Source organism: Eulemur rufifrons, chromosome 1 (genome assembly GCF_041146395.1).
Source record: "Eulemur rufifrons isolate Redbay chromosome 1, OSU_ERuf_1, whole genome shotgun sequence".
NCBI lineage: Eukaryota > Metazoa > Chordata > Mammalia > Primates > Lemuridae > Eulemur > Eulemur rufifrons.
Window position 1 is genome coordinate 7,450,906 of NC_090983.1, and position 27,788 is coordinate 7,478,693.

The 27,788-nt window shown below is 43.2% G+C and overlaps 1 protein-coding gene across 5 annotated transcripts; it reads right to left on the reverse strand.

Annotated features, from left to right (window-relative positions):
- Window positions 1-465: 465 nt before the first annotated feature.
- Window positions 466-27,479, reverse strand: COPS7B (COP9 signalosome subunit 7B). Of its 5 annotated transcripts, none has more exons than XM_069466085.1 (7): window positions 27,264-27,479; window positions 20,029-20,206; window positions 17,230-17,305; window positions 14,486-14,574; window positions 12,521-12,723; window positions 10,143-10,248; window positions 467-3,279 (listed from the first exon to the last, which is right to left on the reverse strand). In XM_069466085.1, exons 2-7 carry the CDS (start codon window positions 20,188-20,190, stop codon window positions 3,121-3,123), a joined length of 795 nt encoding a protein of 264 aa, XP_069322186.1. In that variant the 5' UTR covers window positions 20,191-20,206; window positions 27,264-27,479; the 3' UTR covers window positions 467-3,120. The 5 variants fall into 5 exon arrangements, with proteins under 5 accessions (XP_069322195.1, XP_069322210.1, XP_069322202.1 ...); XM_069466119.1 differs by lacking the exon at window positions 27,264-27,479 and adding an exon at window positions 21,939-22,055; XM_069466094.1 differs by lacking the exon at window positions 20,029-20,206 and having other exon boundaries at window positions 466-3,279; window positions 27,264-27,420.
- Window positions 27,480-27,788: the final 309 nt, after the last annotated feature.

Sequence of the window (27,788 nt, forward strand, 5' to 3'; positions counted from 1 at the left end):
AATTTTAAGTGTAAGAACTAGAATAGTTTGGCTTAGTTTTGGGCACCAACCCAGCACCTCAATAAGATTCTCATCCCCTCCCCAAACTTTTGAGTCATAGGAATTTGGATGGTGACCAAGAAGCTAGATGATAAACTGCTTGTGATAATTTTACATATTTGCTTTTTTCTCCATCTCTATCAGTGATGATCATCTCAGACTAGGAACACAAGTACGGTCTGCATCAGGGGATTCGACCAACTCCCTAATGTTATCCAAGTAGGAAACATAACACCTCTCATCTGGGTAGTAAAAACCAAAAATGGCTTCAGGCAGAAAGCTCAGAGCTCAAGAAGGTGGCTTGAGCCAGCCCAAAGGCACTGCCACTGAGCTAATTCTGTGTAATACCACAGTGTCATCTCCTTCCCAACCTAAGATATCTCACTGTTGACGAGGACATCCCTTTGAATGCTGTATTTGTGTATAAAACACCTCTGCCCATTTCCAACCTGAGCGCAGCTATCACAGTGTGCCAGATGGGAAACTACAGAGCTCGGAGGCCAGACCTCTAGCCAGAATCCCAGTGGAACAACGAACATTCCGGCTGGGCCACTGTTCCCACAATTTCTGGAGCCTCCAATCCTATACTCTCTGCTTCCTTATCAAGTGGCTGGGTGGGTTTGGGAAGCAGACACTGAGCTGTGCAGGGTGTCAGGTAAAAGCAAGATGAGCCCTCAGAGGAACACGTAGGTAGAGAGCTACCAAGGGTTAGTGTGAAGAGCAGATTCTAAATGAGAATGCAATGCAGAAAAGAAGGCAGAATGTATCAGTTGGGAGATCTAGGAGTCCTCATTTGCCACTTACCATCAGGGCACTTTGAATCTCTGGGTTTCCGTTTTCTCATATGTAGTGAGGACGATTGTATTAATACTTACCCGTACCAACCTCAGCAGATTGTTTGCATGGGATGGACTGAATGACTTATTGTATGTGAAGACCCTCTGTAAAGCACTTTACAAATGTGTTATTAATATTATTGTCATCATTGTTTTTTGAAGGGCTGGAGGAAGGCAGGGTCTTGCTATTTTGCCCAGGCTGGGCTCAAACTCATGATCCTCCTGCCTAAGCCTCCCAAGCAGCTGGGACTACAGCTGCATGTTACCATGCCTGGCAACCATCCTAATTTTTAAGGAAGCAGCAGAACCATGGAAAAGGATGACCCTATAGCTCCCTAGGGCAGCCAAAGAACAAATGGTTACACATTTCATACAAGTCAAGCTGCCTTTCCTCATCTACTGGATAAAAGATAATTGCTGAGAGTAAATGTGCCTATTTTGGGTCTAGAACGAATAGCTGGAAAAACCTATAAGGGTGCGAGCTGTTCAGCTTCTCTCAGGGTTTTTGAGAAATATCCTTTTCTCAAAATTTCCCCAAAATGTGTTCCACTAGTTAGTCCCCTAAAGGATTTAGTGGTGAATGAGTGTGGCACAGGCTTCCTCACCCAGGACTTCTCGGAGACCTTAACAATGAATTTCCAATGAGGATATGGGATGCAGGGAGTGCCAAATTTATTTAATGTAACAGAACCCCTTTTCCACAGAGTTTCTGACAGGGGGTTTCATGAAACATACTTTGGGAATTAAACTTAACTCTCCAGTTGGGCATAATGTTATTTGGGCACATGGGCCAGCTTAAAAGGGAAACAAGAATACTTTAACATTCAATCAACAGTAGGCAGTTGCTGGACATTTTAGAAAAAGGAAAATTCCATTTTTTAACCATGGTACTGACATAGCATCACCTTTCCCTGAACCACCCTAATCCCAGCCCCTCAAGATCCACCAGCTATGCCACCCCATGCTCCACAGTCACATACATTAAATCTACACTTTTATTTTTTTGTTCTAAAATGTGCTTTTTCCTCAATGAACTTTAATATCAGTCCAGGACCTCCACCTCCCCTTAAAGAAACAAAACAAAACACACACACATACACACATGCCACCCTCCAACCAGGTGAAAAGTCCCCGGCAATGAGTCTATAACAAATATTGACACGAGGGGGAAAAAGCATGTTGAAATGTATTAGAATCAGAACCTGTACAAAAAAAAAAATTAAAATATAACCTGAAACTGTTCAAGTTCAGAAAGTCTAGTTAAGTCCTTTTCTCTTGCCAGGAGAATGCGATCATCAGAGGGCTCTGGGGCATCAGCCAAGGAGGGATGGAAAGAAACAGACAGAAGCAGCAACAGGTCCTTCGCCAGACAGGGGCCTCGGCACCACCATCCCCACCCCAGGTGCAGCTGGGAGGAATTAAAGGTCTCGGGAGAGCAAGTGTTGGCAGACAGCCCCAGTGGGGAGCTGGGGCCTACACACCAAAAACAAGGCTGAGTAGTCAAAGGCAGCAGGAAGAGCAGCCAGCAGAGAACACAAGCTGAAGGAAACAACTTCTGCCACCCAGCAGACCCACAGCACCCCCATTTTGCTCAGATACCAGAGGTTAGTCAACCCAGTGCTCCCAACTAATGAGAGATCAGAGCTGGGCATAAGAGGCTGAAAACCCGCAGGTTTAGTAAACACAGCCCAGCATCACATCCCTCCATGGCCTGAATTGGAGCTGCCAACAAGGGATAAGGCAGGAGAGGGGAAATGAACCATTTTGAAACCTGGCTAGAGATGGCCTGCACCATTGGGTACTGTGGTACGTGGGGCTGGAGAAAGAACAACCCTCCTTACTTAGGGAAGGGTCTCCTCCGCAGTCATCCCTGGGGGCTGGTTAAAGCTACCTCTGGCTTATGACCAGCCTGACAAAATGACATGGAGCAAAAGAAAAACTGGGAGGGAGACAAGCCCTTACATAGAGACAAGAACCTCCTGAAGGGAAGCTGGGCAGTGTCTGACCCTGTTAGGATGGCATCAGTGGAGCCCCTGAGTCTGAAGGGAACAACTGGGGAAGGAGGAAGTAGGTGAGGGAGAGGAGTAACAGTTTTTCTGGAACAGTACCAACAGGGTGGGGAGGTGCTGGTGAGGGGGTGGGCAGGTCTGGAACTCACTGCAGGTAGAGAGGGGAGAAAATAGGCCCTTGGTGTCCCCTCCCCACCTGACCCAGGCCTGGTGAGTGCCAGCTGCCCCAGCCGGCCCTAGTGGCGGCTAGAGACCAGACCTTTCACTTTGGACATCTTCTTGGTGGGTTGCCTCTGCTCAGCATGTGGGGGACACTCCCGTTCAGCCAGCTGCTGCTCCATCTCCTGAGCTGAGGAAGATGCCGTGGCTTTGAGTGTCTTCTTGATGTTGGTAACCTGGAGGGAGATACAGAATTGGTGTGCTCAGCCCGTAAGCACCAGAAACTCACCAAAACTTGCTCTCACTATAATAGGGCCACACAGAGAGGAAGCTAAAATCCTCCACAAGAAAATCCGAAATTATCATCAGAAATCCAGGTGAGGAGAAACAAGCATGGACTACTCGTGGAAGACATGGAAATAAGTCAAACAAAATAGTGGAACAAACGCTTTCTTGGTTGAAACAAGTAGAAGTAAACCATTTGGCAAAGAGGTACAACACCAAAGATGAAAGAAAGTAGTGACTAAAATGTCCTTAGAAAAAGGAAGAGTGACCCAAGAATTCTATCTTCAGCTGTTATTCATGTATAAAACCACAAATATTTTCACAAGAATTTCAGTAATACAGCTCCAAGAAATCTTGCTGAATAAGTAGAAGATGAAGTTCAGCCAACTAAGTGATAAACGAAGAAAATGTCGTAAAAGAACTAGCAAAATGCTATCACACTGTTTGCAGCTTACCTTTTCTCACTTAATGAAGTAGGGGAACAAACAAAGAAGCTCCTGAATATTTTTCCATGTCAGAACACATATTCTCTGTAACACCTGTGTACTACTCTATTATAAACGTTCTCCAATTTTTAAATTGGTTCCCAGTTTGTTTCTCGGTGCTACTATTAACAGCCTACGTTTACCTTTGCAAACTTTTGTGACCATCTATGGAGACATACTCCTGGAAGTGAGCCTTCCAGATCAAAGTGGACATACATTTTACATTTGAATCAGTATTGTTATATGGCCTTCTGAAAAGTGATTGCACCAGTTTGCACTTTTACCAACTAGGTACTCCAGGAGTACCTGTTTATATACACACTCCCTGACACCAGTTCTAATGGATCTTTCATACCTTTGCTCTTTAGCAAGTTGAAAAGAAGAAAAAGGGGAAAAAAAGCAGGAAGGGGACGGAGGTGGGAGGGAAGAGTTGTGTAGTCAAATAAATATTAGCCTTCTTAAAAAAATCATTAGCCAGAAGAAAAAGAAACAGCTGGTGCAGAGTGAGGCATATGTTTGTTGGTATAAAAGTGAAGGGCCTTGCCTATTTGAGGGCTTCCCTGTTCTCTGGGATGCAGGAGGCTTGGCTTCTACAGAGCAAGAATAAAGTTGTCAGGGTCAAAAGTTCTGAACAGTCAGAATAATCAGAATCTTGAGTAAGAGACAGCCAAATGAAGAGATGAAGCAATGCTACGAGAGTGAGACAAAAATTAGGTTCCTGGAGTGAAGCCATCATCTGCACAATCAACCTTGCCTAGGCTACAGGTTGTTTTTTGTTGTTGTTGTTTTGAGATGGGAGAAACAGCCATGCTCCAAATTGCAGTAACCACAATCAACACTGTATCCTTTCTAAAAGAAGAGCAACAGAAGACTATGGGCTGGGGCCATCAATGTGGAGGGCAGTCTAAGTCAAGCCTGGGTTTATCTAGTGTCCCGTCAGACTGCAAACCACCACCTGGGAATCCCCCAACCGTCCTGGTGACTCCCTGGTGACTCACTGCTGCTTCTGTATCTCTTATTCAGTAAAGTCACTTGGTGAGTAAGTGAGTAAAGAATTTGAAGCAAGTGGCTGACTTACCACTTTTTCTCTTACAAAAGAGTCTTTGTCACTGTTTGTTTGTTTTACTTCAAGGCATATTCTAATGGTGATGAAGGAGAGACTAAAAAATGTGATTTCTCAGGTTATCATTGCTTTACAAAATAACATTCCAAGTCTTCTCCAGTTTGATATGCTAAGTATCAGGAAAATTAATTAAAATCTTAATAAGAGGTAAGAGCATGACTTAAGTTTATTTCTTTGCATGTCAATTACCTCTGACCTCCAAAGTGTTAAAAGATCCTTGAATTTAAACTATTATCTGAGGGAACTTGTTTTAAGGTTTCCCCAAAACCTGACAAAATTTTAATCAAATGAGACAATAGAAAACTAACAAGTTTTTGTTACAAGGCCTATATTTACAAAAATAGTATCTTTCCAGCAAATAATTACCTTTCCCGTTTAGCAAAACAGCTTTATTAAAAATTTTAAAAATAAAACCAAAAAATGTCCTTAATTTCACCTTGGCTCATAAACAATAGCCTTATTTCCTCAAGTTATTTGTGTAATAATTTTTACTAAATCAACTTATACTACAAATAGTTTTCTATATTGATTCTTTCATTTAATATATATTAGATTTACTGACAGTCTCATAACCCCTACCTGAGTAAGGAAAAAGCATTTAATCAATCCCAAAATAATGAACATATGTTCAATCTGTTACACTTGTGTTTCTGTAGCATAAAGTCATTACTGGCCTATCAGAAAGTAACAACAGGCATTTCTCTTTTTATAGTGGCCTCAGGTGACTTGGGCTAGCTTCAGGTTCAGAGCATCTGTGGCTGGGCTGAGAGGCCAGTCCCTGATCTGCTTGCCAGGGAGCAAACTCAGCCAATGGCACCTTCACCACCTTGTCGCCTCTTAGCAACCCAACCAGCTCAAACAACCCCCAATGCTTTTGCTATATATACTCTTAATCTTTTCAACGTTCAACATTTCCAATGTCATCTTCCTTTACAATAACGTGAACTCACGGTTCTCACTCTAGTTCCTGATGGAGCCTGTGTGTTACCATTTCCATCCACAGGAAGCTTACTGATCCTCTGCTTCCTGTCTATACCATCACTCCCCACCATCACTTGCCATCATGATAACGCAGCCTCCCCATCTCACGGTGACTCAATTCTATGTAAAAGCCTTTGATTTTGGATCTTGTCAAAAGTTTTTGAGCAATTAAGTAGACAGAAGCATGGACACTCTCCTGTTTCATTCAAATGCCTATTTATAATTCTTTAAGCAGTTTCCTCTTGTAGAAAGTGCTCTCTCAAAAGGTTCTTTTGGGTGCTCAGTGACCCTGGTATGCAAGAAAAAGAAATCAGACTTGGCCCAGGGAAAAACTTGGTTTTCTCTAGCTCTGAAACACCACTCAAGATCTGGTACCTTCCTTTCCCACTCTTCAACACATGCCACGCCAGTCCCCTGCACCACACTTGGAATCATTCACTTCATCTCTGCCTTTCTGTTTCTCCTGCACCCCAAGGAGGGCACAACTCCTCCTCAGCCCCTCTGGCCCTGCCTGGAGAGTTAGCACCTCTTCCGTACAACCTGCCCAACCACTCCCGCCCACACTGACCTGCCTCCCCTCAACCTGCACTTGCCTGGCAGCTCCTCTCACTCTCTAATCGCCTCACATACCACTGTTTCCTTTGTGTTTCAGGGTACGTGTCTTACCCCTTCAAGAAGACTACCAACAAATCTCAGTGCTCTACAGTCGTTACCACTTTGAGGCATAAGGTAAACAACCCATAGAGGAAAAGAGGGCTTCTTGGGCAAGTGTCTCTTAAGCCTAGGAAATGAGCCCTTTATCCTCCAGAAAGAGTCGGCCTGGGTTGGGGAGTGCTGTGGCCCTCACATTGGTTCTATTAGAGACACCTGGCTCAAGTCAGCTTTATTGTTAGACATTTCAAACACGCAGAACTCACAAAGGAGACTACTGAACCAATGACAGACTCACATAATTGAAGGGACTCTTAAGAGTCAACCTTCTTCCAACAGCTGGGTGGGCACAAGTGTGGCTAGCTCCTTCCAGGACTCCAGGTTGGCTGCCCAGGTAGGTCCATCAATGGAACCTATTTCAGCCTTGTAGACTTTCTTAGGAAGTCTAATTCCTCTTCCAGAGAGCCATCCTTCGATTGATGACAAGTATCATCCCCACATGCTTGTCTTCTTTGCCCTAAATTTGGTCTGGTCCCTTCTGACTTTCTTCCTTCTGTGGGCTTGCTTATAGGCCATCCCCATCCCACTTACTCCCAGATGACCTAGAGTCTGTCAAGCTCCTTGAAAGACATGGGCCTCAGGAATTTTCAAGTAGGATTTTGCTCGCCAGCAAAAATCCTCTATGAGAGGCCTTAAATATTTAGGCAAAAGGAAGTGTGAAGAGCTTCCTGGGGCAGGAAAGCATCCTTCAGTTGTGGGGCAAAGTAAAGGCAGGCAACAGGAAAGGCAGTCCACAGTTGCAAAAGTGCTACACAGAAAAGGAGAACTGGGAGAGGGAGAGCTCCCCTCTCTAAGAGATACCAGGAGGCATACTTTTGGTGCACTTATACCAGCCAACAAACCCCAAGACTGTCACTAACTTAATTTCTGGGGGATTTTCCACGTAATGGAAAACAGAGCTTACTTTGTCTAATTAGGCTTTATTACCTACATGACTGGAACATAGCCTATTTTGTAAATGTAGCAATAGCTATATATTAACATTCCATAGAACATCAGACATAGGCACATGCAAATATAAACAAAAATATGTTCTAAAATCAAATTTAAATAAAGAGGTGCTTTGTGATGCTATGACTAATTTTTACCTCCCCTCCAGAGTGCCTGCTCAGAGATAATCAAACAACTCATAACGTTATTGTTGTTCTATCTCCCCAGGTATGCTGGAACTATAACTCAATAATGTGTTACTTCTATGAAAGGTTAAAGGAGAGAATATTCTTAGGCAGTCTGTGATAGGGCTGACTTCATTAAGGAGGGCTCTTGAAGCTACAACTCAGCAGAAGAAAGCTGCTGTTATAAGATTGAGGGGAGAGGGGATATAGAGTTTTTCACTCTGAGAACAGTGATCTAATTGAAGAATAAAGAAAAGATCACCAACTCAGTTGAGAAAATGGCTAAAAAAGTTAGGCCAAGGGTAACAGAAGCAAAAATACAAGCAGAATATGACAAATTATCTTTGTTCTTTGTAGATTTATTTTCTTTTCAAGTCAGTTAACTATTAGATGAGTACCTTCCATGTGCCCCAAGCAGGGCACGATCAGCACCTTACACTGAGTATCCAGACCATGCGTTCACGGCATGGGAAAACCGACAAGGCTCTGAGCTTTGACCGTGCTCTCTCCCTCTGCCCATTCGTCTGTTCCAGATTTTCCAGAAGACTATTAAGTCAACAGATTGTTTTAATTGGTGGTGGAGATGGCCTTGGCCTTTCCCTCAGATTTGTTTTTCTTAAACTGAAATCCTTACCACCACCTGCCAGCAGCATCAGGCTCTGCCAGCAGGGGTAGCTGTGTTTTCCACTGGTGGGGCGCTGATAACAAATCCACATGTGCTGGTGTGATCTCTTTTTAAATAACCATGATTTGAAAATTCTACTCTTGTGTAACTACAGGGTGTGCCTCAAACATTAGCCAAACTTTTTTTTGTGCAATGCCATTTGTCACAGACATAAACTTGAACAGTGCAAAACTGTAATAAAACTAGTATCATTCATCTTTGTTAATACCACAATGCCAACCCACCACCTACCACACCAGTCAGCAGCAGCAACCAGGCTCCTCTCAATGCTCCCAGCAAGTTTAAAGACTATTGGTTACACACAGGCTACCCCAAGGTTAGGCAGGATGTGGTGAGCCTCCAAACCTCATTTTTTTCCAGGGTTTGATTTATAGGAAAGAAGACACAGAAAGTAGAGTGGTTAGCCCTTCCTACTTTGCTCAGACCTCAATCCCAGGTCAGAGAAGAGGCCACCATCACAAGAAGGTGACTGCACAGCCTATCAGAGAAGCAGGCGGATAATTTTCCTAATTTTCTTTGCTTTTGGCTGATGTTAAACTAAATGTAGCTCATATTTCCTTGGCTAGAAGTAGGATTAGAAATAGACCGTGCATTGAACATCCACAGAGTGTATGTATATAAGCGAGGGGAGTGTATTCAAAATCAATTAGCTCTAGCTCATGAAAAGCACAGCTCAGCAGTCCACTGACATACATACATGGATGGTGTGCCAGAAACATTCAGTTCAACATCTGAATACCTACTACAGGTTAGGCCTGGGACAAGGAGTTGGTCTTACAAAGACAAATAAGACATAGGTTTTATTTTCGAGGAGTACATATACCAGTGTAGGGGAACTCATCAAATTTCACAAACCCCCCTTTGAAAGGCACATATACTCATTTCTTATGCTCCTTAGCTGGAATTCTGAGACCCACTCTGCCACACTCTGGGACACCTGATTTTTAAAACTCATTAAATACCATTAACACTTTAAGACCTATCCATTCTAGAAAAGGACTTCCAATGCTAACAAAGATCAATGCTTCTGGTATTAAGGGCCAAACAAATTCTGAGGTCACTTCTCATGTCAGGCTACAAAGCACACAAATGCCCATAACACAAAGGCCTGCATCCATTCAGGAGACTAACAGTGTCCTGAACAACCAGGTGTCACTAAAACCATACCCTCTTATCTTCACTTGCATCTCATCCAACACATCTTATCCCTTTCTTCTTTTTTTAGTATGAAATATATCATGCATTTTGAAAGTTTATAATAGGCAGGTACAGTTTAGAGAAGAGGAATAAAATGAACACTGTGCACAACAACTACGTACCACACAACTTAAGAAGTAGAACACCACCAGGCCTTGAAGCCCCATGTGCCTCTGCCCAACTTACCCCTCCCTCCACTCCACTAGTAACTACCACCCTTCCAGCCATTCTTAAAGTTGTTTTCTTTTGCCCTACAGCTGCAAAGTGCATGTGTACTGAAACTACAACATTCTCTGTTCTCCAAGCCTGATCACCCTCTGCAGACAGGAATCAGAAAGGAGATGGAGAACACCAAGAGCAGGAGCCATGTCATACTCATCTCTGACTCACAGTAGCTAGCCTAGTGCCTGTTTATTGGTGACCGCTTGTTTCACGTACACCAAGATTCACAAAAACACTGCAAAGGAATAAACGGGTACACCCTACAGAAAAAACAAACATTCCCTTCCTTCCTTACCTCTGCCTCTACCTGCTGCTGAGTTCGGTTGTGGTTCTCTTTGTACTGGTTGGCTCTCAGAACTTGCTGCTCGATGCCCAGCAGAACTGCTTCGCAGCCATCACACCTACAAAGGATAAAACCAGCCCTAAGCTGCAGAAAGGCCTGGGAAGTCTCTTCCAGCCTCAGAAATCTCCCTTCCCAACAACCCTCCCCAGCACTTTGTAGGGACTTCCTTTCATACTCCCTCTGACAAGGCTCTTGCCCCTTCACTCCTTCCAAAAGACAAGCATTTCTAAATACATACCACAGGATATAAGGAGATAAATATTGTGGCTTGGAGGTAGTTTCTTAGAATACAGGTTTAATTTCTAACCTTTCTATCACATGGGAAATGATTCTACTTCATGTAAGATTAAAGGAAGTAGAAGAGATTTTACATGGCACTAAGTAATCACTTTTCTCAACAGAAAAAAACATTTTCTGAAAGCATCCTATTTTGGAGATTGCCCCTTTTCTCAGAAGTTTAAGTTACTTCCTAATTGCCATACCCCTCATTAATTTATTTTCCCCACATTTTACTTTGAAAATTTTAAAACAAAAAAAATTGAAAGAATAATATAATGAATATTCACATACCCGCCACTTAATATCTAATAGTTGTAAACATTTGGCCACATTTGTGGTACATTTCTACCTAACAATTTTGTTTCAAATCTACCTCCAGTGCCTAAACATGAGTTTTAAGAATCTCTACAAGTAGGCCAGGTGCAGTGGCCCACACCTGTAATCCCAGCACTCTGGGAGGCCAAGGCAGGAGGATGGCTTGAGGCCAGGGGTTCTAGACCAGCCTGGACAACACAGCAAGACTCCACCTCTACAAAAAATTTAAAAATTAGCCAGGTGTGGTGGTTCACTCCTGTAGTGCTGAGGCAGGAGGATCACTTGAGCCCAGGAGTTTCAGGCTGCAGTGGGCTATGATCATGCCACTCTGTACTGCAGCCTGGGCAACAGGGTAAGTCCTGGGATAAGAGTTAGTCTGGCACCTCTGGGTCAAACATATTGGGGGCTTAAAAACAAGAAATGACTGTGGATGTGAAAACTGTGTTTGCCATCTCAAAAACACAATAGGAAAGCCAACTTTAGTACAACCAGAAATTAGATTTTGTGTGCCAGACTATTTTCGCATTAGAAGTATTTTCCTTTTTTTTTTATTTTTATTTTTTTAAGAGACAGGGTCTCGCTCTATCGCCTAGGCTAGAGTATAGTGGTGTGATCACAGCTCAAACTCCTGGGCTCAAGCAATCCTCCCTGCACTGGCCTCCCAAAGTGCTGGGATTACAGGTGTGAGCTACTGTACCCAGCCATATTTTCTAAGCTTATTTCCTGTTTATTCTGATTTAATTGTTTTACATTATCTTTTTAAAGTTTCTGTTTGTGTCAGATGTTGTAAACGGAAGGTGTTTGGGGCCACACTTGGGACAGAACTTGGGGTGAGGAGTGGGCAGCACATGCCCTGGGTCTAATAGCAGCTTCAGTAAGGGATACTTAGGGGGCATTAGACCCCAGAGAATCAAAGCTGGGCTGGATAAGCCAGAGATTCAGTTGGTTTTAGAGAAAACAATTTTCCTCTCCCTCTGCACGAAGCCTGCCTGCCCTGCTTCAGAACCTCCGACATGCCACGTGCCCACCTGGGAACATACTCTCCTCACCTCCAGTTATACTCTAATCCTGGCCCTCCTTCCAACCTAAGTCCATCTGGCTTTACAAGCCCCAAGTCATTTAAATCACTCCATAATAAATCCTTGTACAATGTGTGACAGCTCTTGCAAATGACAAATTCCATTAAAACAGAGGACCCACAAATGTCCCAATTCTTTTTATAAACCAAAATACAGTTATGAAATATTCTGTGTGTGTCTGTGTTCCAAATTAGAATAACCCATTCCTTGTCTTCAATATCCCTCACAGTGTTTTACAAATACTAGCCCAATATGTTACTGGCTCTGAACACGAGTTCTCTTACCCAAAAAATCTTCCAAACACTGACCTTTCTGAGTTTGGAAAGTGTAGAATTGGCATCACACAGCTAGGATGCAGAGGCTCTACCTGCTAACCCTGGGCATTTTACAACCCACTATTAAAGAGCCCCCAGCTGCATTTAAGACAAGAACTATCTTACAACCAAGGTGCCAGGAGGCCTGAAGTGATTCCTGTCACCACACAGCTGTAATCACAAGTGCAGCCCCACTCTCTGGCTTACTGTCCCAAGGCCCCAGCTCCCAGGCAGTCACAAGGAAGGCCTACCCCAAACCCTCAGCTGACACCAAGAGATCACATTTTTGCAAGCAGAGGCACAAAGGGCATGCTAGATATCCTTCTCCTTCTTTCAGCCTCACCATTCATGCAAGGTCTTGACAATATTATTGATATCTTTCTTTCGGATGTCACGGCCAATGCAGAAATCCACTTCTAGCAGCTGGTTTCGCTGGTCCAGCTTGCCCTGGATGATGTCAGTGTAGACAGCCTCAATGATGAGGTCTTCTAGTTCCCGGAGATTCCGCATCTCCAGGTCCTTCAGCAGCACGGAGTAGGGGATACACTGTAGATGAGGCCATGTGATTGTTATAAAAACCATCTGGCAAGCATTAATGAAAATGCAGGTATTACCCACATAGCCAACAGCTGCCTCTTGCTTGGGACATGCAGACTAGTGGTAATTATTAATATCTAGGGCAACAAAAGATGGATAAGTGAACTGTGAGATCTATGAGACCCAAACAAGACGCCATAGCATATAGGAAAGCATCCTCCTGGTTTTCTGCCTCCTGAACTTTGCCCAGCCTTCAGCTTTCATGTGCTGGAGCATCCTTGGAGATTCTAAAAACTCCTTCCAGAGGAGAGAAAGGGAAATGCTCAGTATATGCCATTCTGCCACCTTCTGGAAGCTTGTAGACTTTGCAAAAAATGCCGGACCATCATAAACCTCCAATAGACCCCAGACACTAGAGGAGAGAACTGGCTGCTTACCCAGCAGAGTACAAGCAAAAAACTTTCAGGCCAGCACTTCCATCTATAGGTGGCCAGTGGGAACTGCCAGCTCAGAGGTCATCCTGAAGTTTGCATTTGTTTTCTCACTCTTGCAAATAGCATTAATTCCCCAACTATGGTCCTTTATTGGGCCGTACCAGTATTCTGCATGACTCCAAGACAAGAGGATATCTAAATATACACTTTTCTGCAAATCTTCTGACACATGACTACCAGTTTGGAAATTAATAGTGATCAAATCTGTATGAACAGACAGGAGGAAGATATATACAGAGAAGAGAGTAACAGCAAACACACCTAGAAGGGTTTTCTATGGCTAAAGGTGTGATATCCAGGGGCAGTAGGTGGGCTTACAAAGACAGGTTACAGAAATGAAGAAAGAGGTCACTCCTACTCTTTACTACACTTGGGAAGTCCATGATCAAGACAAGAAAAAAGGTCAGGTCCTCATTTCCCAACAAAATAGGCCTGCTACCTGAAACGCCAGGCTGAGAATCAGAAATTTATCATTAGATCAGGCAAAATGATTTTAACAATTGAAAAGCCAATCCAAAAACAAATATATATTTTCAAGTTGTATCACAGAGAGAAAACACAAAAAACTTTTTTTCAAAGGCATAGTCCCACTAAAACTTAAGACACTTAGGCTGGGATTAGGTAAACAGCCAAAATCAACTATAAATTAACCAAATCTGGGCCTTCGTCATTAATGACTGTGAACAGCTGACTGAAAGGCTTCTTCTAAACCAACTAGGGCAGGGAATTTGGAGATACAGTAGACTGGCTGGTATCTTATAGAAGGGTAGGGTCTAAAGTCAGCACATAAGGTAAAATTCCAATTAGAGTAATTAACCTTGAAAATCCCAGAGAAAGGCAGAATATTAAAAATCTACCTCTCAGTAAGTGCAACATAGCAAATTCTTCCTCCAGAATGGGCACAGTCTCCTGCACACTGAGCAACAGATGAAGTTATTCACTTGTCTTGAGATACCTTGCTGTTTAAAAAACTGTGTATCTTTAAACAGCAGTTTCCCATTAGCAAGGCAAATGCTCACACCACAAGAGGCACCATGACATGCCAGAACTAAGACCTGCTGATTCATAATCACTGCTGGGCATACTTTTCCTGTATGAAATGGACAGGAATTGTCTATACCATTTTAATTATCTTTCCCTCTTTTTTCCTTTGCCAAGCAAATGTTACGCATTCATTATGTGACTCTACTGTGTGTAGCTGGGAGCTCCCTTATTGATGCTAATGAGACACTTGACTTGGGGTGAGGAGGAAAACAGGAGGGGTTTCAAGTCCATACCTTCATTCTCGATGCCAAGCTCACGATGGTAAGATGTTTCAGCTTGTTCTGCTGAGCTGTGCTCAGTTCTGGCAGGCTTTCCTTGTTGGCTGCTCAGTCCCACCCACCACAAAAATCAAGATACAAAATAAAATTAGGATTTCTTTTATGGAATAAGCTCACCAACTCCCCAAACCAACTCTACTACTGAATCACTGGCATGACTCTGCACTTATTCATTGGACAAATAGTCTGTGAGCACCTCCTGTCTTCCCTGGAAGACCCTGTACTTCCAAAGATGAAGACATTCAGTCTCTACACACAAGGCATTTAGTCTCCTGAAAATCCAGGCATGAACAAACAAAATGATGTGACAATTATCTTAAAGAGTACTATTTGTGTCCTTTGTGACTTTCAATTAACTTCAAGACATCTTCATCGAGCATCTGTTATGTGTGATGCTCTGTCTTAAGGCAAATCAAGGATGAATGTGGGCTGGGTGTGGTGGCTCACTCCTGTAACCCTAGCACTATTGGAGGCCAAGGCAGGAGGATCGCTTGAGCCCAAGAGTTCGAGACCAGCCTGGGCAACAGCAAGACCCCATCTTTACAAAAAATAAAAAAATCAGCTAGGCGTGGTAGTATGTGCCTATAGTTGCAGCTACTGGGGAGGCTGAGACAGGAGGATTGCTTGACCCCAGAAGTCGGAGGCTGCAGTTAGCTACGATGACACCACTATACTCTAGCCTTGACAATAGAGTCAGACCCTGTCTCAAAAAAAATAAAAAATAAATAGATGAATATGATAGGCTTTGTCAGGGCTGCTGTGTTGCACAACTCCAAGGGAACCAACCACTTGGAGCTGTGCAACTCAATGGCCCTGGACTTGTCCTCAGTCTTACAATCAGATGTTTTGATAGCCACAAATGCAAGGCAAAACTATCAGAAGAAAGGTACAAATTACCTGAGGGTGGGGGAGGGGAAGGGGGAGAAAAGGGGAGGTGGGGAGAAGGAGGGGGGAAGAGAAAGAGAGAGAAAGAGAGAATACAATCTCATTTGGGAGGTACAGAAGATGAAAATAAAGGCTTTGTGGAAGAGATGGAGTTTGAAATGAGCCCTGACATTTTAATAATAACAGTAATGATAACAATAGCAAGAGCAGCAGCCTCAGGTAACATATACAGCAAGCTTTACAAACAGATCCAGATGTACATACACACATCCAGTTAAACCTCACAACAACCCCACGAGATAGATTCCAAGTGTCCTCAATACCTTAACCAGAATTCTGGATTTTAAAAAGCTGAATCCAAACTGATTATTTTTTCTTAACCTGAAATTCATCTGGTGGCAACTCCTGACCTAAACTGAGGCAGGCTTTTTATCCCACTAGTTGTGAACATTCACTTGTCTTGCTGCAAAATTATGAATGTAATTAACTACAGATGTTGCCCACACCTCTCTGGGAATGTTACATAAAAAAGCATATGCATCATATTACCTTTTTAAAGTCACCAAAATTCTAAATTCTGAAACATCTAGTCTCAATGAGTGTAGGTAAGGGATAATGAATTTATATTATATATAAAATGGGACCAATAAGTCCCATTTTACAGATAAGGAAACTGAGGCACATAAAATTATTTAATTTACCAAAGGACACACAACTAGGAAAATGGAGCTAGAATATAAATGCAGTCATTCTGGTTCCAGAGTCTGTGCAATGCTGCCTGGTTAGTAAGTGAGGATGGAAACAGAGGACACACTGGAATAAAGCAAAGGTCAGAAAAAAACGTGTATCAAGAAGTGGCAAACTGTCTAGTCTGACAGCAGCAGAGTAAGCAGATGTGAACAGTGAGTACAGGGATATAGCAAAGAACCCCCTGAGTATCAGGCCACTGTCATACCACTGAAAAAAAAAAAAACTAGGGAAGCCAGAAAAAATTGGTTTGGGTGGAAGGTAAGTTAATGTTTGCACATTCAAGTACCTCATTCCTGATATTTAAGATTCAAATTTAAAATGACTCAAATGCCCTACAAAAGAGACTTACAAGACTTAAAATATGGATAAATGCTTATGAAATAAGTAGGAAAAAGCAAGACATAAAATTGGATAATCTAATTACACCTATGTAATAGAAAACACAAGCATAAAGTCCAGCACCCTAATGCTAGCTAATGTAGTTAAATGGAGGTACGACTATGAATGACTTTTTTAAAATCTATTTTCCAAATTTTCTTCAATATGGTGATATTATTTTGATAATATTTAAAACACTGAGATACGTTACAAGTAGGTATCTGACACTCCACAGCGCTCCAAGTGCCCTACAAATACCAGTCCTCAAGAATTTCATCTGGGCCGGGCATGATCCCAGCTACTCAGGATGCTGAGGCAGGTGGATCACTTGAAGTCAGGAGTTTGAGGCTGCAGCGAGCTATGACAGCAACACTGCACTCCAGCCCAGGTGACAGGGCAAGACCCCATCTCAAAAAAAAAAAAAAAAAAAAAAAGAATCTCATCTGGAAAATAAAAACAAGGCCTACATTTATGGATAAGCATACATTCAGTTCTCATTTTACCCACTGGGAAATAAAAGGTAAGAGGGAAATTCCTTTTGTGAGCTTACCTACAGAACACAGTAAAATGGGAAAGAGCCAGGTCAAGAAGTCCTCCACCTCCAAGCTTTATATGCAAACCTCAATGATCTCCAAACTGAGCAACATCATTAAGACAAGTCTTTTAAAGAATCTTAACCAACTCACCTATGTAATCTGGGTATGTTCCATAGGCAAACAGGTTCAGTAACTGCAAATAAGCAGCATTAGCTCCTTCTGCAAGCTGAGAAGGGGGAAAAAAAAAGTTCACCACAGATCAAGCTGTCTACCAATCACTGTAGTGTTCAAATAGGAAACAGATGATCATGTGCCAAAGATGCCATGGCCATTTATTGTGAACTGTTTGATTAGTTGGCCCCTGAGGTTCCTTCCAACTCTCTGATTCTTTAGGAAAAGATAAATAAGATTATTAAAGCCCCAAATTTAATTTTTCTCACTTAGGATTATGTTTTATGCTACACATAGCATGCCCAAGTAACTGTTTCTCTCTCTCTCTCTCTCCACCCGCCCCCAGCCACCCCCCCCCCACACACACACACACAGCATTAAGCACTGGAAGCAGTTCAAGTTTTCTCAGGAGTCCCTCTGCATTAAAACAAAGACTGAAGCAGCCCTGTCTACACACAAGCTTGGCAGGTATAGCTTGAACCACTATCACCTCAGACTGAACAAAGCTTAGGGTTGGTTCCAAGTTTCAGGACTACATGTGGACTATGAACCCTGGGAGAGATTAGCACAGCATAAGGCGTGACAGAAAGCCAGCCTGGGACAGGAAACCAGGATATCAAGCTGCCCCAAATAAAAATTTTCATTAAAATTACTTACTCTTCACTGATGCTGATGGCAGAGAGCCATCTGTAGAAGGAAAATGAAAGAGCCACTGTTCTGCCCAGAACTGCTCTGCCGTCAATTACCTTAACTGGGTGGTTTTCTTGACTCACAAACATGCTGTTACTCTTCCAACTTATCAAACTCAGTAAAGTCTAAACAGGAATAACAAGTGGAATTCTGCAGACAACAATAGCAATACTACTTAATTTTAGCCATTTTTTAAAAAAGGTTCCAAGAACTGCACCCATAATTTCAGATCACTGAACAGCAACTTGCTTATTCCCAGCTCACATATGGAAAAACACAAAGTGTGGGAAGATAACGGCAATTGGCCAAACAACCCAATGAGAACTGCAGTATCCTAATACCTCAATCTACCTTCTCAGGTTATTAAGACCCTCCTGAGATCCCTGAATCAGAGGTAGTGGAGACCTGGTAAAGACCATCAAATCTAGGCCTCATCTTTCAGACAGACAATTACAAAACAAGCTGGAACAGACTATTTTCTCTAGAGCAAATACTCCAAAACTTCTCCCACTGGCCTAACTCAATAAGGTCTTTTGGCTTTAATTTTCATCTATCTCCTCTTAGCTAACCTTCCACAGTTACAAAACAACCACTTGGCATATTCATTCAGGCCAGTCATGAACCTGAAGGAACATATTACCCCTTGGCTATCTCCTCTGTTAAAAAATGAACCCAGTTCATTTCAATCCAGTTCTCAAATCTCCCTCATAGAATTCATTTTTCACCTCTGATAAATTTTTACTGAAAGCCTACTGTGTGTTAGGCTATGTATTCAAGTATAAGGAAACAATGGTAAGCACAACAGATTTTATTCTCATAGAGCCAGTTTAGCAAGCAATACTGACATTAAACAAAGCTTTACAATTAAAAGGTAAAAGTGGCTCTTTTTATCTCTGGCCATCACAGGGAGAGGAGCCATGTGTGAGCATCTGCGACGGATGGCTGTGGCGAACTGCTCCAGTTTCCTGATAAGAGGAATAAGCAGACATACAGCACCAAGCCTAATAACCCGAGAGCCGCTACTCCTTCTTTTACAACCGGCTGATTCACTGCAACTACTGTTAAAACTGGCTGTGGGTGTGGAGCCAGCAGCCAACAGCAAAAGAGTCATAGTGGTCATGAAGGTAATGAACCACCCAGTGAAAGCTGGCCATCCACTACATGCAAACCACTACCAACAAGAACACCAGGCCCACTCCAAGCAGCATCTAGCATATGATCTGCAAGGAGTGCCACCACCCAAATCTGTGCATGGTGGACATCTACAGCGCCAGCACCACCTGCACACCCAGAAGCCTACAATGGTAAGAGGAAGGGGCCTGCCCCACCAATCCACCAAAAGCTCCTGAGCACCACTCCCTGCAAAAAGCAATAAAAATGCTCATAGATTTTTCTCAGATAATAAATAAATAAATAAAGGCATTCAAAGTGGGAAGTAGAGGTTGAAAGGTATAGGTTGCTTCACATCTATGTTCCATCTGTTCATTCTTTAACAGATCTTCTCATTTCTCAGATACAATGACCAAAACTGGGTACCCAAGGCTTTAATACCAACAATCAAACAAGCAAGCAAACAAAGCAAAATGGATTACTTCCCAGCTTTTCATGTCACATCTTTTAACATGTCTACTTTAGTACATTGCCCTCTTCCACAGGAACAAGATACTCCTATTCATGTCCATCTCATGTTCAACAACAGTAAGTCTCTGCTATGTATCTTCCTGATCTATATTGCACTGGAGGTTTTTTGTCCCTAAGACTGCCTGAAACTACCCCTATTAAACATCCGTCCATGCTTATAGCACTACTTTTCTAATTTATCAGGATCAATTTGATTTTTTTTACTATCTTTCAGATTATTGGCAACCCAATCTAATTTTACCCAAGTTGAGATGAAAATACTGAATGAAAGGAGCCCAAAACATCATCCTTAATCTCTTCCTCTGCCCCACTAATTCCCATTCCTCCCTCAACAGGGTACCTCACAGGTTTGTGATACTTTAGCACTGAAATTCCTTGGAAACCTGGAGAATCACAGAAAGGCTTAGAACAAAGAAGACAGAGAAATTGTTTGGAAACCATTCTTACCTCCTGCACATTGGCCAGCTCTAGCAGTTCTCCAAAGACATATACTCCAGGAGCCTCCAACACCTGGCTTATAAGAGCAGTGAGGGCTGATCCACTGGTCCCTTTGGCTAGTAAAATAAACTGTTCCAGAAGGTTACTTGAGGGTTTCTGTTCACCTGCCATTCTCTGGCCTTGAAGTCTGTTCAAAAGAAAAGTGTGTCAGTCATTCTTCCTTCTCCTTTGCAAAGTCTATGCTTATTTAATGCTGGATCAGACACAAGAATACTTTAATTTTATAGTGTTCATACAGAAAAAACAGTTCCTGAGTCCATATACAATTACCACTTTGTGAGATGGGTTCTGTTCAACCTGGAGTTAAAGAGAGCTCATCCTCCATTCTGAGGTTTGCAATACACTTTGTGAAAGTCACTTCATCCCCATCTGCCTCTCTCCCAGCAGCAACACCTTCTAAGTCCTTAAACCTGAACAGGACCTAAAGAAACACGCAGGAGTTTTTCGGTAGCTGTTTTATATCCACCTCATTTATAGACCCTGCTTAAGAAACAGATGATATTGCCCATACACAAGGCACCAGATGTAAGCAAAAGCAATCAGTTACAGCTTCCACTGTGTCATCAGAATCCCATCTATAGGCAGATGAAGATAAAGAAGACACAAAAAGCAGACAAGAAAGATGGCTCATTTAATCAAATAAGTCACTTAAGCATAGGAAAAGGGGAGGATCATTCTGAAAGATAAACAGAAACATATTCAAACTAAGAAAATACATGTTGTGTAAGTCCATGGGAAAAATCCCTCTATTTGGCCTCCTTCTGATATGTGACATTTTACCAAATGACTTCAGAACTTGTACAAAACCTCAAGAAAACAATAAAAAGATGTGGGAAAACAATGAAGACATTGTATTGCCAGCCCAAAGACATAAGGTACAGAAGGGTCTCTCAATTGTGTCGTCTAATTACAGGTCAAGTGTATGTGGACACACTGCATACTCTATAGGAGTCCCATATAAGAAGAGATTTCTCCTCTAAGAATAATACATATTGGGGCAGTGTAACAAAATGAAGGAAAAAAGATATAGTAAAGTGAAGCAAAGAACAATTTAAAGGATAGTTTAGTCCAAAAAAAAAAACCCCTACGTTTTCCTGTGGAGGCAGGCACACAGATGGGTAGCCCTTTCACAGAATTAGAGAAACAAGTATGTTGCCTCACTTAGGGTTACCTAAAAAGGTCCTGTCAGAAACAGAAAAAGTGCTAGGAAACAAAGGGTTCTGAGGAGGGAGAAGAGGAGAGAGTGAGAGGAGGAAGGGGGGTGGGGGAGAAGAAGGGGATGACTACAGGTAGGTGGCGGTTAGGAGGAGAGAAACAAAACCGCCCTTCCAAGTGGACATGTGTGAAGAGTCAGATGGGGATCTCAGCCAAGAGACTGAATGGAAGGAGACGGGGGGTGGAGAGAGGTAGGAAATTGGACATAAACTTCGGTCCCTCCAAAAGATCTCGGCCTAAGAAGCAAAGCCTGTGAGGTCAGAGAGTGTAAGGAGACGATGCTAGTCGCTTTCTTCTGGAGACCGGAGGAAGAGTCTAAAGACAGAACGGAGATAAATTCCTATCGGGGGGAGGGCGCTATTTTGATGGACTCGAGCGGGGCAAAGGGGAGCTTTGGGGAGATGGAGGAGTGAGGTCAGCCACAGCGCTGAAGGTGAGGGTCACAAGCTGGGGTGGACTTCTGGGCGGGCGGTGTGCTGCGAGCAGGGCCGCCGGCGTGGAGTGAAGAGCCAAGGGGCGCGCTCCCCTAGGCGGGGGCGGGGCGGCACAGCCGCTGGCTTTCCTGGCTGCTGGCGCGAAGCAGGACAGTCTGGCCGAGCCTGGCGCGCTGGCCCCGCGCGGCCTTCCCTCTCGCCAGCCCCTACCTGCCCGTGCCACCTCCTGGTCCTCTTAGTCGCTGGCTCGGCCTCCCGGCGACTGCCCGCAGGTTGTCAAGCGTCCATGATCGGCCCGGCGTCCGGTGATTTTCTGCCTCCGCCGACCCGTCGCCCGTGTGATTCCCCCGGAAGCCTCCCACCACTGCACTTGCGTTCCGCCCACACAAGGTTCCCTCGCTGCGTTCACAGCTTGGGACCTCCAGGGGGGCGGGGGCCGGGGAAGAGGCTGCAGCCCGGGAATTGGGCGGAGAGGCGGGTGGCGAGGGTCCAGAGGAGCGGAATGTGGCCTGGCGGTACTACGGTCCAATTGTTGCCATCACCGTCCTATGCCCAAAGCTACCCCCTTAGGCTGAGCTTTCTCTTTCAGGAGCTCCCTATGGCAACTGCGCTACCCCTGAGTACGGAGACATGTTAAACCTAATAATTACCATTTATTGAGAGTTTTTCCATGTGCCAGGTGCTGTTCATGCATTATCTCGCTGAATTCTCATAACTATGGCTTGCGATATTAGTCCCATTTTTCAAGTGAGTTAATTAAGCCTAGAAGCCAAAAGTCAGTAAGTGGTAAAGCCTACTTTGAAACCCAGGCTATCTGAAGCCAAAGACCGTGTTCTTGACCTCTATTCAGAAGATGCTTTAAAATAAGCAAGAGATGGGTTGAGCCAACAATGGTTCTGTGACCAAAATGTCATTCGTAGCGTTGCATTTGGTGTTTACCAACTCCACTGGGAAGATGGCTAAGAGATGCCTCATAACTAAACACTTAAACTGATTCTTTTAAAGTATACACCACAGACTTTCAGGTCTTGAAGATGAGGACAAGCGCCCTATTTGCCTCTTGTGCCTTAGAGTGCAGAAATCAGAACAGGTGCAAAGGAGCCTAGCACCAACCAATTCATTCATGTATTCAAAAAGTTTCTTTAGCACCTATTATGTTCTAAAAGTTTCCATGAAGATAAACCAAGGTTCTTGCCCTCCAAAGTGCCAATGTATTAAGTACTATAAGAGAGATATGACAAAACTTTGGAAGCACAGAAGAGAATAGGTTGGGGAAGAAAAAACAGGCATTTTCCATGCAAAAAGTGGAAGAAAAGGGAGTAGTGACCATAGTCACAGCTTGCACTGTGCAGCACATACTAATGCAGAAAGAGACCTGGAATGGCTTGAATCCAGGGTTCAAGGGTGAAAAGTGAGGGGTACAGAGCTGGAGTCAGGTCATCAGGGTTTTAGAGTCCACATGCCAGGTACTATACCCAGTAAAAACCTAAGTACAGCAAAGTTCCTATCTTGGAGAGCTCACAGCCCCTTGGGAGAAACAGGCCTGCACAGCTGTGACAGAGGGTTGTCACAGGCACCCTAGGGGTACAGATAAGGCTCTCCTGACTGTACCCTGGGAAGAAATGATTTAGAGCAGCCTTCCAAAGGAGATAAGGCTTGAGTTGAATCTGGAAAAAATGACAAAAGACCATAAACCAGGTGAAGGGAATTTTATTTTATCTTAAGGGTACTGGGGGACTATTTGGATTTTTAAGCTGAGAACAGGTATGAATAATTACAATTTAGAATGATCATGCTAGGTGCTGTAGGAATGGATTTGGATGTGGAGAGAACTGGAGGCACGGAAACCCTTGAGGTGACTGATTTATTCCAGATAAGAGATTGTGAGATCTTGAACAAAGGTAGTGACAGTTGAAGATAAAAAAGCAGGGACATTGCTGGAGATCTTTGTTTTTTCCCATTTATTTTTTATTTGTATATATTCATGGGGTACAAGTGCAATTTTGTAACATTGACATATTGCATTGTGGTAAAGTCAGGGCCTTCAGAGGAGATTTTCAGACTATAGAATCTATAAGACTTGATGACCAGTTGAATGTAGGGAAAGGCAGGGAATGAGGATATCATCTAGGATTCTGGCCCGGGAGGCCAGAACTGTCTGGAGCTGGTGTTAAGTGAACATGGTTGTGGAAGACGGCAAATTTGGGAGCAGGAGGAAGACAACTGAGTTCAGTTTGACTTTGTAAATATTCCAGCAATGCCTCTACTTCCTCCAAAATGACGTGCAGACTCCATGGCTGCAGTTAAAGACCTTCATAGTGTGTGCCTCCCTCCTAACTCTTCCAGCTGTGTCTCACCCCCATCCCCTTCACAGCCCAAACTCCCATGTCCAGCATACCTTCCTTCTCAGACACCAGGCCTGTGCTCACACTTGCTCTGTGTTCTTTTTTGCAATGTTCTTCTCTCATATCTGCCTGCAAGAACCCTACCAACTGTAGAGGCAAAGATTTCTTAAATTCAATGTAAAAACCACTAACCATAAAAGAAAAAACTGAATTATTGCACCACATTAAAATTAAGAATTTTGGACCAGGCACAATGGCTCATGCCTGTAATCCAACCATTTTGTGAGGCCAATGTGGGAGGATCGCTTGAGCCCAGAAGGTTGAGACCAGCCTGAGCAACGGAGTGAGACCCCATCTCTACAAAAAAATAGAAAAATTAGCCACGTAAGGTGGCACATGCTACTCAGGAGGCTGAGGCAGGAGGATCGCTTGAGCCCAGGAGTTTGAGGTTGCAGTGAGCTATGATGACACCACTGTACTCCAGCATAGGCAACATAGCAAGACCCTGTCTGTAAAAAACAACAAAAAAATTCTGTTTAAAATGACACCAGTAAGAGCTTAAAAATAAAAGTAAAATAAAAATAAAAATAAAAATAAAAATAAAATGACACCAGTAAGAGAGTGAAAAGACAAGCCACAGCCTTGGAAAAGATATTTACGAAGCATATATCAGACAAAAAACTCCACATCCAGACTATGTAAAGAACTCTAAATCGATAAGACACACAGCCCAATTTTCAAAAGTAGGGAAAAGATTTGACCAGGCACTTCACAAAAGATGATATTCAAATAGCCAATAAGCATATTAAAAGGTGCTCAAAACATCAGAAAAAAATATAAATAAATACCTTAAGGAGATACCACCTTTAGCTAGAATAGCTAAAATTAAAAAGACTGACAACAAACACCCTGTGTTGAAAAGCATAATAGGCAACTAGAACTCTCTTATATTGCTGGTAAAGGCAAAAATTTGTATAAACATTTTGGAAAACTGGCAATATCTACTATCACTGATCATATGTATATCCCCTCTCCTAAAAAACGTGTGCCCTTGTCCACAAAAAGAAACACAATAATGCTCATTGCATCTTTGTTAATAATAGTCCAAAAATGATTAACTCAAATGCACACTAACAATAGAATAAATTGTGGTATACACACACAATGGAAGACTATTCAGCAATTAAAAGAAAAATCTACACACAACATGGATGAATCTCACAAATACACCAATGAATAAAAAAAGCCAGATACATACTATAGTGTACATACTCTATGATTACATTTAAGTAAAATTCAAGAACAGAAAAACATCTATGGTGATAAAGTCAGAAGAGTGGTTATCTTCAGATGTGAGGACAAAATACTGATTGAGAAGAAGCACAAGGTGTCCTGGAAATGTTCTATATCTTGATTTGGGTAGTGAGGACAGGAGTGTATACATATGTGAAATTTGTTCACTTACTGTATGCGTGTTACATCCTAGTAACAAAAAAATTTAAAGATAACATTTTTTTAACATAGAAAAATATCCTAGGCCGGGCGCGGTGGCTCACGCCTGTAATCCTAGCACTCTGGGAGGCCGAGGTGGGTGGCTCGCTCGAGGTCAGGAGTTCGAGACCAGCCTGAGCAAGAGTGAGACCCCGTCTCTACTAAAAATAGAAAGAAATTATATGGACAACTAAAATATATATATACAAAAAATTAGCCGGGCATGGTGGCGCATGCCTGTAGTCCCAGCTACTCGGGAGGCTGAGGCAGTAGGATCGCTTAAGCCCAGGAGTTTGAGGTTGCTGTGAGCTAGACTGACGCCACGGCACTCACTCTAGCCCGGGCAACAGAGTGAGACTCTGTCTCAAAAAAAAAAAAAAAAAAGAAAAATATCCTACCTATCTTTCAAGTTCAAATGCCACCTCCTCCACAAAGTTTTGCCAGCTGGAATAAACCTCTCCACCAGGGCCTCGGTAGCATTCTGATGTCATTTCTTTTACCCAACTTATTACACTTCATCTTAAATCACAGTGGAGTCTCCTTATTTCCCTAAATAAAGTTATCTTCCTGGTGGCAGTGACCGTGTCTTTCAGCTTTTACCCACTTAATGCCTGACAAATAACAGAAGCTGAAAACATGTTTGTTGAATTACATGGAAGAAAAAATTGGATGGGTGCCCAGATGGGTGAAAGGGACCACAGGAAGAGGAAGGAAGGCCAAGGAAAGGACATAGGAGGTCTCCAAGGAAACCATGGCTTACATTGCAATTTTACCTACTTCCTGAAATCACATTAAATGTCACCTTGAGTGACAAAGAAAGAACAAAACAAGTCCTATCTAGTCTGAAGACAAACAAATATCACATTCCCTCACTTGCAGGAAATCCACCAAATAAATGCTACCTAACCTCTGAGTGTTTCAACTCTGGATGGGAAAACTGTTCATCAAGAATAATAATCACGGCCGGGCGTGGTGGCTCACGCCTGTAATCCTAGCACTCTGGGAGGCCGAGGTGGGCGGATCGTTTGAGCTCAGGAGTTCGAGACCAGCCTGAGCAAGAGCGAGACCCCATCTCTACTAAAAATAGAAAGAAATTATATGGACAGCTAAAAATATATATAGAAAAAATTAGCCGGGCATGGTGGCACATGCCTGTAGTCCCAGCTACTCGGGAGGCTGAGACAGGAGGATCGCTTGAGCTCAGGAGTTTGAGGTTGCTGTGAGCTAGGCTAACGCCACGGCACTCACTCTAGCCGGGGCAACAGAGTGAGACTCTGTCTCAAAAAAAAAAAAAAAAAAAAAGAATAATAATCACATTGCCATGCTGCTAAAAATATCACCTCCTTAGTGTAGTGCAAAGAGCCCAGACTCCAAGTCAGCAGACTTAGGGCCGAATTCTAACCTGCCCCAACTTGCTGTGATCTGTGGCCAATCTCTTCGCCCCTCTGGGCCTCAATGTCCTTATACGTAAAAACAACAGGGGTTGGATTAGCAAATTCTTTAAAGTCCCTTTCTGTATTGATATTTTGAGTATACATCCCATAACGCTCCCGGTTCAAAGCAAGAACACACCAGAAACCCCTGCAAAACACGTAAAAGATGCCTCAGACCAACAAACAAGCACGATTTAAGTAAGTCATTTTGTTATATTCTCTTTCATGGTTTAATCGGTGTTTTTGTTTGTTGTTTGCAGCCTTACCATGATTTGCAGAAGCTTTCTGAGTTCCATGTAAACAGAAGTAAACTCTCTGTGGGCTGTCATCTTCTCTTGAGGTTGAGAAGGGTCTTCCCGCCTGGTTTCAAGTCTCGGGATTCAGAAACCACCAACTCTGCCAGCGGGTTTATGAATTTGCGCACACTGCGCGGCACAGTGCAGTCTAAGTTACAGAAGACCGGAGCGCAGGGACTGCTGGGATTTGTAGTCCCTGGGCCTCTTTGTGGTGTGCTGGGATCTGTGGTCCCCTGGGCACTCCCCTGGGATGCTGGGAAATGTAGTCTCTGTCACATCGCACAGTACGACCCGGCGTCGTCTCCGACGGCTAGTGTGCTCAGCGGCGGAAGCAGGCACCTCGAGACTCTGAAGGTCTCAAGCCAACCTCCGCTGGGGCAAACTCTAGGCAACAACATCAAATGAGAATTTTGTCCTATGGGACTTCCCGGGGAGGGCCCGCCTCATTGACGCTTTTCGTGCCCCCTGCGAAGCCGCTGAGCGTTTCTATTGGCT

Excerpts from the sequence above, each read along its gene's own strand:
- COPS7B (XM_069466085.1), bottom strand. The coding sequence starts at position 20,190 with ATGGCAGGTGAACAGAAACCCTCAAGTAACCTTCTGGAACAGTTTATT. Across the intron at positions 17,306-20,028 it reads AGCTGGCCAATGTGCAGGAG|CTTGCAGAAGGAGCTAATGC; the intron begins GTAAGAATGGTT and ends CCCCCTTCTCAG. Across the intron at positions 14,575-17,229 it reads AACATACCCAGATTACATAG|CCAACAAGGAAAGCCTGCCA; the intron begins GTGAGTTGGTTA and ends GGGACTGAGCAG.